Below are 14,728 nucleotides of genomic sequence, written 5' to 3' on the forward strand. Positions count from 1 at the left end.
TAAAATATAACTCATCCACCTCTTGGACTAACTTCTGATATATCATTGGTATAAATACTTGATTCTGTTACTTGTGTTGCACGTGGACGGAATATTTTATGAAATATCTAATATAAAACACGACTTCGATAACCTTGTTAAATAATATATTATGTAATATACAATAACAATTGGTATTCGCAATCGTCAACATGATATTCACGACGGAAATTGTTGTTTATTATTGTATTTCGTCGTGATTTTCTTAGTAAATACTAAAAGGCGTATATTTTATAATAATATTATGTATTATTTATGTATTACTATATAAATATACAATCTGAAAGCCAAGTTCAGCAAATAACATGCGTTTTATAGTACATCGGTACTTCAACAAGTGTCATAACTAATAAATTATTATATTATGATTCCAAGTATAAATATATTCAGTGAAAAATTTACGGCGCATCAGTATCTCGTGCGAAACATCAGTTGGGTATTTTAATATTAGCATAAAACACGACTTATAAAAATATATCCTGTGACATATCATGAAATAAAATACATATAAAACTCAGAGTCCTTGTATATTGGTATAAATAACCTATGAATAATTGTTGATGGGAACTATTTGCAATAATATCGATTATTACTTATTACAATATCTTATATTGCACATAGTTCACAATTTTTACATAAACAGGGCCGGAACTGGTGATTTTTTACAAATAGGTATAATTACATTTTGACGCCACCAATAATTAAATCGTTCTCCTAAAATGTCACTATTGTATATTTAAACGAAAAATAACGATTTTAATCCAATCAAACTGAGTTATTTAGTTGTGATTCAAAAAATATGAACGTAAATAAATGGATTATGGACTAGTGGCGGATCTAGGATTTTTTATGGTAGGTGCTGTTTTGTTGATAACAATAGTCCTAAAATACTTATTTTGTACAATTTGGGGGAAAAAAATGAATAATTTGGTATTTAAACATAATTAAGCATTATAAAAATTTTAAACAATTTAACATACATTATTTTTTTTAAATTATTAATAATTTTTAATAAAAATACGCGGAACGGTGGGTGCTTCAGCTCTCAAACATCCCCGCTAAATCCGCCACTGCTAAGGACTATCACTATATTAAATATCATTGTTTTCTATACATAATTACATTTTCCACTATTACGTAGCATGTTCCGTATAAAAGTCACCTCCAATGTCCAAACTTCAAATACTTACAAAACAATCAAAATCCATTGCCATTTAAATAGACACACTTTATTTAAAAAACCAAAAATCATCACCACAAACAAAATGATTTGATTATGTTTTTCGAAGTAATATTGTTAATAGTTGTTATGATCGTACACAGGTACAGACTCACGAGTCATATGAACGTGAATATTTTGTGTTAGAAAACACGAAAATCATCCGAGGGAATAAGGATTGAGAGGAGCGTACAGCGGTCGGATAGTTGTAAAGGAATAACTATTCTCTGCAGTATATGCGTATGTCAGGTTGTCGTGTTTAGATGAAAGGTGGTATGTAACAGGTATATTAAAGGAATAATTAACTTAATCGTGTGTATAAAGTGTACGAGAAAATAATGATATAAGTGATCCCGCATTATATAAAATAGTATGCGACCCGACCACCGTCGATCTGCTGGCGTACGGTCGCTACGTAGATCCTCGCGAGCCCGTCTGCTCGACTTGTCCATCGGCACATATCATCCGCGACAGTCCGCGCGAGTGTTTGCGGGTGCTTGTGTATACGATTATTATGTATGTGTGTGTGAAGCTGTGCGCAATCGCGATCATTTCATCTGAACGATTTGTATCCGTATTGCAATAATCGATCCGGCAGTTACCTATATGGGTTTTTATTAAGTAACTTGAGTCAAAATAGCATAGATAAAATCTAAATCATTGTTTTATTGTCATCCGGTCGAACGAATTCTATTAGTGCGGCTGTCGCCGGATTAAGGTCGACATCACACATCTACACACGTACCTCAACAGAAAATAAAGCTTTGTAAATCGTACGTAAAAATGAAAATCGATTATTTTTTTTTTTTTACATAAATTGTTGTATTATTATTTTCCGTGAAACAAAATACTCTTCGTACCTATACATTATTATTTATTATAGTCCGCTATATTAGCCGACCCACGACAGTCGGTGTTCGCAAGAAACGCGAGAGTGAATGTTGGGAGAGCGATTTTATTTAGGACACATTATTATATTATAACACCGTCCTCGGGTATGCCCTCGGGTATATATCTACCCATATATGATATTTAGATAAACCACATGGTGCATAGATTATTATATAGGGTATCTATTATCCATGACAATATTAAGTAATATCAATGTATTACAAATCCATAATTTGTTTATTCCGTTTACGAAATTACTATATACGTACATTTTCGAAATCCAAGCATAATTACTGCTTTGAAATATTAATATTTATTTTTGTGTCGGGCTTGTACGATAATATGCTAAAAGAAAATTAGACATTATAATGAATATTATATTACCTATATCTACATTTACACTATCAGTATATAAATATACAAACACAATATAATTACATACTCAGTATAGGTATATTGTATCCAAATCTCTTGATCTTTTTTTTTTTTAGTGCCTACCAACTTATCTATTTAAATTGTCCTGGCCGAATTAGCGTTATATACAAGGTCACTGTATTTTAAATACAATTATGGCAAACTTTAAAACAATAAAATAATTGTTTTCAAAACATTGGTTGTGATTAAATGTGATTGAAATGACCGTAGGTTTTTCATATTTAATGGTTGAGATCCGCATTTAATGGTCATTTACACAATTTTATTACGTGAACAACATTATAATAAGATTATTGACATAATTTTAATCAACTATTTAAGAATTTAATCTTCGCAATAATAATATCATAATAATATTTTTGACTTATATTTAGATAATTATCACTATTTTCCTGTCCTGTTTTATAATATAAGTAACCAATAACTTAATCAAATTATACATTAGATAAACATTTATTGCAATATGTACCATTAAATTTAGACAAATAAAAATTATTATATTTCCTTTCTATTCTTGAAATTTTTTTGATATTAACTAGTTATGACTTAAAATTATTTATTTAGGAAATAAAAACTATTTTAGTTTTCGTTTATGAATAATTATTGTATATTTGTAATTACTAATTTGTTTTGCCCTATAGTTAATCATCTTATTGAGAAAATTATAAACATATTTTTTATGTTTTGAATTATAAAATGTCAAGCCATTTTTATCTAATATAATAATTATTTTCATTATTTTTAAATTTAATTAAATATAAATGTTTTTATATTATAATATAATATTATATAATATATGATATACTACTACTTATTTCATTTTCACACGCTTAACTTTTGGTCGTTTAGTTCCACCTATCTTATTTACTTTATGTGAATAATGTCGTATACGAGGTATATTTAAAACTATAAGCAATTACCGCATAGCTCTTAATCGGTACATTGTATATTTTTATATATGTTGCTCACTTGATACTTAAAAGCTATTTCTAAATAATTGCTTAGGTTTTATAGTATACTGATTAGTAGCTAGGTAATTTATTTGTAAGACATAGTATCTTTGCATATCTAAAAACTATTATTGATAAATACGTAAATTCATAAAAATCACTTAAGTATTTGATGTATTTTTTTATTATTATACATAATATTTATTGATATGAACAGCAAGGTTGTCAGTGCTACTAATAAATACGCAATAAAACCATTCAAATAAGATACAACATATAAAATAAAAAATAATAATAATAAGATTGGTAGTTTAAATATTATTATATTATAATCCTGATAAGCGGATACACTTTATGAGTCGAATAAAATTAATACAAATTTATCTAAAAGGTTATTCATTTTGTTATTTACAGATACCGTCATTCGTACAATATTATCACCAAACACGATTAATTTCTTTAGATTAATTCAAAAGTATGACTCATATTTATAGTCTAGATATGTTAATAACAAATTATTTATACTTAAATAGATTGTATTGATCTTAATGGATTTTAATAATTCTATGACTAAATACGATACATATTTCTTCGAATTTTTCATTTTATTTTACTATACTGTTTTATGTAATGTGATGGTGATATAATTTTTTAATTTATTTTGGTATTTAAAAAAAATTGATTGTATACTATAAGTTAACACTTAATCAAAATAAATGAAAATAATAATGACGGAATAACATTTTATACTTTAAAATTTAACTTTACGATATAAAATGCATTAATTATATTCTAGAAGTAAAAAAAAAAATGATCATTACAAAAAGATTTGTAAGAATGTAATTATTAAACTGAATTTAATTTGACCATTTAAATCCATTGACTAGTTACATAACTGCTAAGTATGGAGTATCCAAGGCTTATCCGTACATTAATACCAATTGATTTTTACTATGACAATTTACTATTACTATTTATAAATTATTAAAATGCACTGTATCTAAATAACAATACATTTGCGTGTGGCAGTTCATTCCCTATTTTAATTTTTAAATAATTTTGAGAATTATTATAATAATTATCTATATATTATGTAGATTGTCAAACGTCAATCGATTGTTTAATTTTCTTATTTTAATAGGACAATTATTTAATTTCAATAAAAAAATAAAATTTACACCGGAAAAATATTTATATTTATTAATAAAAATGATGAAAATAATTATGAATAATTTTTTGTAATTGAACTAATTTCTAATAGATAATACTTATTTAGAAAATCCATAAGTTATAACAAAGGTAAAAAAAATAATAAGTTTTAAGTTCTTAATTATGGCTTATCTCATGATGTAATAATATTTTAAATTATAATATTCTATGTACAATGTATTTATTATTTAGGTAGGTAGTTATGACTATAATTTTGTAATATTTGGGTTCAAATTATTTAAAATTTCAACGAATTTGGAATGAAATTAATTAAAATAATTATCAAACCACAACTTATAATTAATTAAATAGGCAAACCATTGAAAGTTATAATTGTATTGTAAGGTACATACATTATCAATATATGAATTGTAAATTGTTCAAATGGATTTTAAACGTACTATATGTAGTTTGTTGAAGTACTAATTTCAATAAGTACTTATGTATAAAAACCCAATTTGTTGGACAGTTTAATAAATAATTCATTATATAAACATTATATTAATTATTTTATTATTTAATAGTAGTCTGTAGGTAATTAAATTATATAAATAATATATTCAATTATTTTGAACATATATATTAAATAGATACCTATATAACCATATATCAGTTGGCTACAAAATCATTAAAGTTCTAGACGTCGCTGTGTATTGTTGAGATTTAAACGCGATATACGGACTACGAAGGTGAACATCATAATACCTTATAATTTTCCCAAAAGTTGGTTTTATAATTTTTTACAATTGTTATTTTTGGACTAATGTAGATAAATACAGGTTTTTTCTGACACAATAAATATTTATACAATATAAAGATATACAAAAATATTATTTATTTTGTGCATCAGTAAGGGTTATTACTGTTATTAGTTAGATATTAACTATTAGCCGGGAATATATTTCAAAAACACGTAACACATAACACAAAATAATAAAACATAATATTAAGTATGCTGTTACGATAAAATGTATTTGTTGAAATACAATTCTTGGTGGGCACTGGGTACCTACTCAAAGCGATTTATGGATATGAATGATATGATATTTTTTTCACAACAAACTGTTTTCCTGGTATTACAATTTAAAATTATATTCGTGTTCAATGCTATGATAATTAGACGAGCTTGAAATTATATTAAGAAACCATACATTATCTCAGTATAGTTATATCTTAATTACAATCTAAATGAGACTATGATTATCTATTTTTTCATTATAAGAAACATAGATAAATATCTTGATAAAAAAACAAAATAAATTGGTGCCTAAAATGAGAATGACCAAGAGATCTTTTTATTATATAACACGTGTATCTCCATCCCCATTTTTAATGTAATTACTCGTGTTCAAGTATAGATTTTAAATGACTTTAAATAAATAATTTTAAGTTATAAAAAAATAAATAACAGGATTTTATATATTTATTCTATAAGTGTTTAACTGACTTTGCCCAGAAAAAATGAAAAAATATAAAATACAGCGTTGTGTTGGTGTATTTTGGTTTAGTGTACTAACCTTACGAGCAAATTGGCGGTCTCGCATTGTGAAATAATTTTATAGAAATGGCCAATCTAACTTTGGCGTATTAAATTTAGCATATGGTATAACTATAATTTTAAAAGCCTCTTGAAAACATTTTTCAAAAAGAAATAAAATATTTACAGGATCAAGATAATTACAATAATCAGAATAATCTGATGTTTAAAATACATTTTGTTGTTTAAAAACAGTTGTATTGCGCAAGCTTACTATGAAAATGTTCAACATTTTAAATTTATCAAAAACGTGTACTTAGAGTCTAGCCTCTAGCTTCTTCCGAAAATTCAATTTCAATCCAAGGTCACTGAATAGAAATATTTCGAGTAACCCTTAAAGGGAAATCTGATATATATATATATATATATATGCATACATATGGCTCAATTAATAATATAGGATATATGATCCTCTGATCAGTGATGAATGATTTTTAATAATATTATGTTTACTGATATCTAGATACCGGTTAGAAACTTGTCGATTCATGTCATGCATGATAGTATTGAATGCGCGTTTAGTTAAATACGTACTTAATATTTAAATATTATATTATCCAGCGAAGCTATGAATAAAAAATAATGCATCGTAGCGGTCATCATGGTGAGTCGCAGTCGTATTTCTATAACCATAATAATATATCCATTTAAGTTGTGTGAATTCTTTCATAGTTAAAAGTACAGGACTAAATGTCTAATAACTAAAATTATAATTTTTATAAGGTATCAAACGATCGGAGATATTGTGAAAAAAGGAACCATGTAATTAAGTAATTCGAAAAAAAATTGGTTAAATAACTCAAAATTTGCAAGCAAAAATTTTCAATATAATTTTTGATGTTTGATGTTAAGATTTTGTGTAAAATATTGTTGTCTAAGCAGTTTTGTTACCTATATCATACGACGTGTGAATATGGACTTGGTTATATCTGTCGACCTTGATGTAATCCTCACTAATATCTTGTTGTTTTGGTGTTAGCTTTATGAAAAATCGCAGAAGTAATAACTCTTGTTTGGATAGAACAATCATTTTTATTTGTATATATCCTGAATATGCACCAACTGAGCTCTAGAATTTGGTTGTATTAAATTTAAGATTTTTATTCAGCCGCGTTGTGAAGTTAGCAGGAGGTGATTATATGAGATTGAAGATAAGTGGTAATAAGCCAGTATAGAATGAAGGATTATAATATTTATTTTTATTTTTGAGCATCCTAAAAGCAGTAATTGGGAACTAAAATTCGCAATATACTCGTAGTATAAATTATTACTTTTATCGCTAACTTCACGAACCTAACTGACGTCAGTAGCGGTATTAATCTTACAGCTTTCAAACCACGTACTATTGTGATTGTTTAGCTAATAAAATTTGACATTATTAAAATTTATACTTTTTATTATTAAATTATAATCATTTTAGTTAATTATTACTAAAAAAAAATTCTAAGCACATAGAGATAGCATTAGTTTACTTAAATTATTATTACGTACACCTCTATTGTGACACTTTGAGTTGCAAAGTCGACCAGACTTTTTACATTTACACCGGTTGGTCTTATATAATGTATTGCAAATACACCTATCATACTCTTGGTCTTGACCATCTAATTTAGAAGTTTTCTTGCCACTTCATCTCTTAAAGAAATTTATACTGGTGGGGTACCTCATTAATTTGGATAAACACCTCTTTGCATATCATGAGTAGCTGCAATAGTGTTCGCGCATTATACTATGCGATCACTTTATTGTTAAGATTACGAATCGGTTCGTATTATTGGTTACGAGTATCGCGAACAAATAAAATATCTAAGTATAGTTGTCTAGTGTTATTGTTATGTATAAATGCTATTCGATACAAATGTGTACAGCGCACTGTACTTAATTTACTTTGTCCATCACTTGAATCCGGGCAAGGTACGTACACTTCACCCGGGCAATCTCGAACAATGGCCGGCCAACGTATGAACAATTCTAGTATTAAAATGATCATTATTACATTGTCCAAAATGTTCGGAAATTGTATAACAATTCTCGGATTTCCTACTTTGCTCCTAACATATATAATTATAAATACATACATAATATACAAGTATTATATAAGTATATAACTAAAAAAAAACTAGTATTTCATATCATAAAAAAAATCCAACATAATATTTTGAAAATTATATAAAAACACCCAATGTTGCACTAAACGCACTATTATAATAGTATCGATTTATTTTTGTTTTAGACTAGGTGTGTAGGTACGCAGGTATCGTCGTCGGCGTCCATATGAAGATGAATATGCCGAAATTCAAAACTTTTCGTTGCGCGGTGACGATAGAGCCCATGATGTTCTTGTATTTCGTGGCCGTTGTCCTGTCGAACAACGTGGGCACGAATATGCTTTTGCACAAGGGATGCAACCCGAACGCGACTGCGGCACCAGACCTGCACGTCTCGCCGGAATGTATGATGGAGAACGGCGCGCAGCACGGAGTGTCGACAATCAACGTGTGGAAGCACATGATCCAGGAACTGCTGTCGCTGGTGTTCATCATGTTCGCTGGCCCGTGGAGCGACCGGCACGGCCGCCGGCGACGGCCGCTGATGTTCGTGCCGGTGATCGGGCAGATGACCTGCGACGCGTTTAACCTGCTGTCCTCCGTGTTCTGGAGCGGCGTGTCACCCACCGTCACCGGCATCACACAGTCGCTGATCTTGTCTGTCACCGGGTCACAGCATTGCTTCTTCATCGGCATGTTCGCGTACCTGGCCGACATCACAGACACGTCCAACCGGACCATGCGCATCGGGTTCGCCTCGGCCGTCCTGCCGCTGGCCGCCACCCTGGGCGCGCTGTCCGGCGGTTATCTGAACGTGAGGCTCGGGTTCACCGCCGTGTTCGCCTTGAATGTAGGCCTGAACGCGGTCGCTCTGTGCCTGGGATTGCTGTTCGTTTACGACACGTCCGAGCCGTACAAGGCGACCGATTCGCTGTACAGGAGTACGTTCGACCCAAATATCGTGGTCAAGAGCTGCAAGACCGTGTTCGTCAAGCGCGACAACCACAATCGCCTTATCCTCTTGCTGATGGTCGTCGCCTCGCCGTTGACCGGCGCTCCTTTTGTGGGTGAGATACAGAGACAATATACTTATTATTATATTGATATACGACGCGGTACCGCCCTTTGACGTAGTGAACTGTTGCACTTAAGTATACATATATAATATATTGCTTGTTTCGTTTGTTGAGTATAGGTCTGTGTTAATAGACCTAGGTATGCTACCTGTAGTATAAACTAAATAAACGGCGTGGTGAACAATTTTTCTTGGTGGGGTCGAACATTTTTTTTATTTATGTATACCAAACCCTGCACCTACAGTCACCATCATAATTTTACTTCCACTACTAACACGGGACAGCCTATATTTGAATAAAATTATAAAATTGATTTCATGCCTTAATCCTGCTGTTATACATTTGTATACGTACTATAACAATATTCATTATTATTTTCACGCGTCTATGATGTCTTTGGGGTACCGAGTGTACCGTACGGACAGCATTACACCTTATAGGCCGTGGCCTTTAAAAACTCTATTATCGGCGATAATTTATCGCTCCATTCATTTATAGGTATGAGTGTTATAAATGTTTACGCATAGTTATTTTTGAATCTATTCTTCGTTCTATGCTCTTGAAATTCGTTCCAAGTTCTATTTTAGGTAATTTATCCTTATCAATATATATTTATTTATATACGCGAGTTAAAATATTTCTCTTTTTCAAACAAATAACGTTGGTTACCATAGGGCATAAGCAGGGGCGGTCTGAGTGACATTTTAGCTAAGACACTACACGAATTACAACAGATTTGGGCGGCAAAATAGCTTGCGCTGGCTCTGGGCATAGGCTCTAACGAAATTGCGTCTTGGACGGTTAACTGCAGTTTAGATGCACTATATTATATAAGGGAAAACGATAAATGGAACAGCAGCGTATATCATGTAATTATTCATTTATAGGATACGAATTAATAATTTAAATAATGTTTCTTTTTGTCCATTTGCAGGTGAAATAGGTCTGATGTATATGTATCTGAGAAAGCAGTTTGGCTTCAAAGAAATTGATTTTAGTTTATTCAATGCGTACACAATGGGAATTATGCTATTTGGTAAGATGTTCATGGTTTTTTTTTTTGTAAAATGTTATTATTAAAATAATATACATTTTAGGATCACTGTTTACTCTTGGAATTTTGAGTCGAAAACTTAAAATGAATGATGCAATGATTGGTTTGATTGCTACTTCCTTTGATATTGCAACTGCTATTGGATTTCTATCAATTACTAAATTGCAATATTTATTATTCGGTAAGTAAACTTTTAATACTGTAGCCCCCTCACCTACATAAAACATTGACCTTGGTACTGTAAAAAACGATTGACACATTTTATGTAATACGAGTAGGTACAATAGGTACATGTCTTTATTTTATTTAAACATACAAATATTTAATAAATACATTTTAAAGTTTCGAGTATGTAATATGCTATACAAAGTTACATGGTTTATATTTTATAGTATCTACTAAAGATATGATTAATGCCTATTTATTTATCTTGGATAAAATTTGGTATTTATTGATGGTATTATATTTTATATATAATTAAAACATGCTTTTCTTAATATTATATTAATAAAAATTACCAAATTATACAAGTATTATTACAGTTTCGTAAAAAACAATTACCTACATAATAATTCCTCCTGATTAAAATTAATACAATTATACCGATTGAATCTTTTTATTGTAGCTTTTTTTTGTATAAATGCATGCTACTATTAGTGGTAGTGTATAAAATATTGGCAATGTACAGAAGTATTTAAAAAAAAGAAAAAGAAAAAAGTAGATAGTCATCATTCTGTTTTAGAATAATCAACTGTACCTCATTATTGTGAAGTAAATTATTATATTTATTAATAATTATTAATTTAATTATAAAACATTACTTATATATACAAAAAACGGTTCTGATAATCTGAAAGAAAACAGTCTTTCAGCCTATTATATTTACTAAATACATTTAAATTGTTATTAAAATAATTAAGTTGGTTAATTTAAGTTACGCCGAAAACATTGTACTTCAAAATGACATTATAGTAATTTTCATATAAATATAATAAAATTCGTTAAAAGTTTCAAGTATTCAAAAATAATATTTATAAACTAAAAATTATAAAAAATAATTAAAACTATTAATCTTTGATGATATATTGAATTTAATCTAAATTTGAATTTAAAATGACTTAAATAATTGTTTTTATAACAAAATATAATTTGATTTATTTTTTAATACATTTCGTTTAAAGTTTCAAAGAAGAAATTTAAGTTTTTGTTTAAAAGAATGAAAAATAATGAGTGATAATAAAGACTATTGTAATATGTTAAAAATAAACGAATATTATATACATACTACACGATTGAGCAATTAAACTAATAAAACAAAAAATACTATCAATTCGCTTTTTACCAACAACTAGGTACTAATTTTATTATTATATAAACCGAACAAATAGATTATATTAATTTGAATATAAAATTATTTATATAATATTAATTTATAGTAGTATAATAGTTATACTGTTAGATATTGACTTTCATATCTATTGTTTATTATAAAACCAATGTTTATAACTACTTATTTTTCCTACTTATTATGAATAAACACAATACAAAAATTAATCGTTTTTTTGTGTATTATAGTACCTCCATTAGAACTTTTCCGTGGTGCAGCATTAGCTCTCTCAGGTGCCATAGCTTCGAAATGTGTGGAATCTCATGAATTAGGTAAGTACTTAGTCAATTTATAAATACATAGTAATAATAATAATATGCCTATTTATAATGCCTTAACAACCAATATTTAAAATTATTACGTATATTTGTTACATTTAGATATAACTAATATAGGATATTATTTAAAACTCATAACAAATTACTTATGTAAATAATGACTTATTTAATTATTATGTTGTACCCGTGTTTTTGTGTCTATACAATAGGGTCCATGAATTCCGTGAGAATGGCCATCGAAAATTTATCAAAAAGTGCAATTCTGCCATTATATAGTATAGTATACAATAAAACGCTGGAATCTATGCCTAGTGCCTTTTTTATCATCAGCATATGTTTAACCGTACCATTAATCGGATGTTTCGGGTAAGATTTTTATAATATACAGTATACATAATTAAGTAATATATATTATAGTAATATCACTTAAATTTAAAAATAACCTTTGTCATGGTTTTTGATTTTAGAATTACTTATTACTTGACCCGAAATCAAAAAGAGCCGGTTAAACCAATCCAGAAAAATAATTTGGAAGATACATCAAATGATCTCAATGCTAATACTACTACTAATACTAATGGGATGAAATCTGACAACGTTGAAGGACTTGTGCATATGTAAATAATAAATAATTTATTTTATTTATGTAAGTATTAAGACGTATAATATAAAAACATCCTAAGTTTAACCACTTATGGTAAAAATAGGTAAATATACTTCTTAAATATTTGTGAATTCAGAAAATTTATATTAAATGTGAATGTAACATTGAATAAATATTATACCTTTGTATAAATAATTTTGTCCAATGATTTTTGAACTATTTTTAATGAACTATATCTACTATTAAAATTTGTATTTGTTTTCGTAATTATATAGGAGTAATTCACTCATACGTCTTATAAATATGTATTATTATTGTCTTTTTGTTATTCGTTTTATGTTTTGTTGAGTTTTTACATTTTAATATGGCCTCATTTTTTTTTTTTTTATTAAGTTATATTAATTGATTAGATATTTATAAAATATACCATAAGAATAGTACGTACATTTTTATAATACTTTTAATAATATCATCGTGTAACTCTGTAATTTGTTGGTCAATAAATTGACACTTCAAATGTTGTTGTTAAAAACTCAACTAAAAGTTTATTAATCTTGTAAAATCTTTCTAATGTATGATTGAAATATTTGTCGAACAATGTATTTTTTATATTTAAATACAAATGATTAGTTAATTTTATTCAGGAATGATTATAAATGATAATTGATAATATTATACAGGAATCAGAAAATATTTAAATTTTAAAATAACCAAAAAATGTATGTAGTCAGGACGTTATAACTACAGACTACAGTCATTATTATACAAAAACAAATAATTTAAAAAAATAAGATGTATTTCAGTAGGTATCTTACTATAAATATAAGAAAGCGATTTGATGTATAACGTTAAACGCTAACTCCTTAAGTCCTAAGTCAAAGTGATTTTCCGTTAACATAGATAATGTTATCAAGTCATACATAATAATCTTCTTCTAGCATTTTCTCCTATAAAACAGCATGAAAAAATAAAATAAGAAAATATATATCAGTTATAGCTAGCGGTCCGCACACCGACGACAACAGATGTTCGACGACATCGCGAATCACTAAGTCAGCGGACTCTTTAGTGGACTTGTCAACGGACTCGTTAGCGGACTCGTCAACTTCGTTCAAGGCGTTTTCGATTGCTAAGATTTGGTCCAGGATGGTTGGAGTTTTCGCCGATTTTGGAGACCATTTTTCTATGTGGAAATGTGCAGTTGTGAATGCGTCTTAGGATTTAGATTGACAAATAAACTTGTTTAGAATATCGTCGCTCACTGCCGTGGTAGATGATTTTGAAAATCACCCGGACGATGAGCACATGAGCGTTGTTTATCACAACCCATAAAGTACATGTATTATGTTCATTATGTTTCAATTCTAATCGCGACCGACTAGGATTTTTCGGGCCCGTTAATTTTTCCAAACAGTATTATTTATTGATATATTATCTAGTAAACTACCTATAATAAATTTAATTAAATGTAAAAAGTAATATTATTATTAAACACGTTCATCCGTGGTTAGCTGTGATAAGTATAAAGTAACCCATTATTGTCATAACAAACAATAATGATTTACTGGTTAAATTAACATAATGCCAATTTACACGATTTGATAAAATATCATATTATCTACTGGGCACTGGCTACTATATTATGTTTACTAAATTGGACATTGTATTATTTATTATTACGTAACCTTGCAGCAGTTATTTAATATATATTTAATTGTCCAACATAATCAAGGTTCCATGTAATAAATATAATTTTTTTCATTACATACAGAACTCGGGTTGACTTTTTTAAGTTCACCTTTTTTTTATAATAAAATAATTTAGGTATTTATTAAATTCCACTTTAAATGATATACTCTACAAATTGATAGATGATGTCACATAATTCAACTGTTTTATCACTAAAATACATTCATCAAAACAAAGGTTTAACTTGGTGTTTGGAAAATTGTATAATGCATAAATAATTGTATACACATCATGTTATTATAATATAAATAT

At 28.3% G+C, this 14,728-nt stretch overlaps 1 protein-coding gene across 1 annotated transcript; it reads left to right on the forward strand.

Moving 5' to 3' along the window:
- Positions 1-1,700: 1,700 nt before the first annotated feature.
- On the forward strand, positions 1,701-12,899 carry LOC113547941 (proton-coupled folate transporter-like). The gene is made up of 7 exons (XM_026948540.1): positions 1,701-2,031; positions 8,514-9,395; positions 10,339-10,440; positions 10,502-10,639; positions 12,034-12,117; positions 12,333-12,489; positions 12,591-12,899. The coding sequence occupies exons 2-7, from the start codon at positions 8,555-8,557 to the stop codon at positions 12,742-12,744; spliced, it is 1,476 nt and encodes a 491-aa protein (XP_026804341.1). The 5' UTR covers positions 1,701-2,031; positions 8,514-8,554; the 3' UTR covers positions 12,745-12,899.
- The last annotated feature ends 1,829 nt before the right edge of the window (positions 12,900-14,728 follow it).

The sequence above is a fragment of the Rhopalosiphum maidis genome, chromosome 1 (assembly GCF_003676215.2).
Source record: "Rhopalosiphum maidis isolate BTI-1 chromosome 1, ASM367621v3, whole genome shotgun sequence".
NCBI classification, from domain to species: Eukaryota; Metazoa; Arthropoda; class Insecta; order Hemiptera; family Aphididae; genus Rhopalosiphum; species Rhopalosiphum maidis.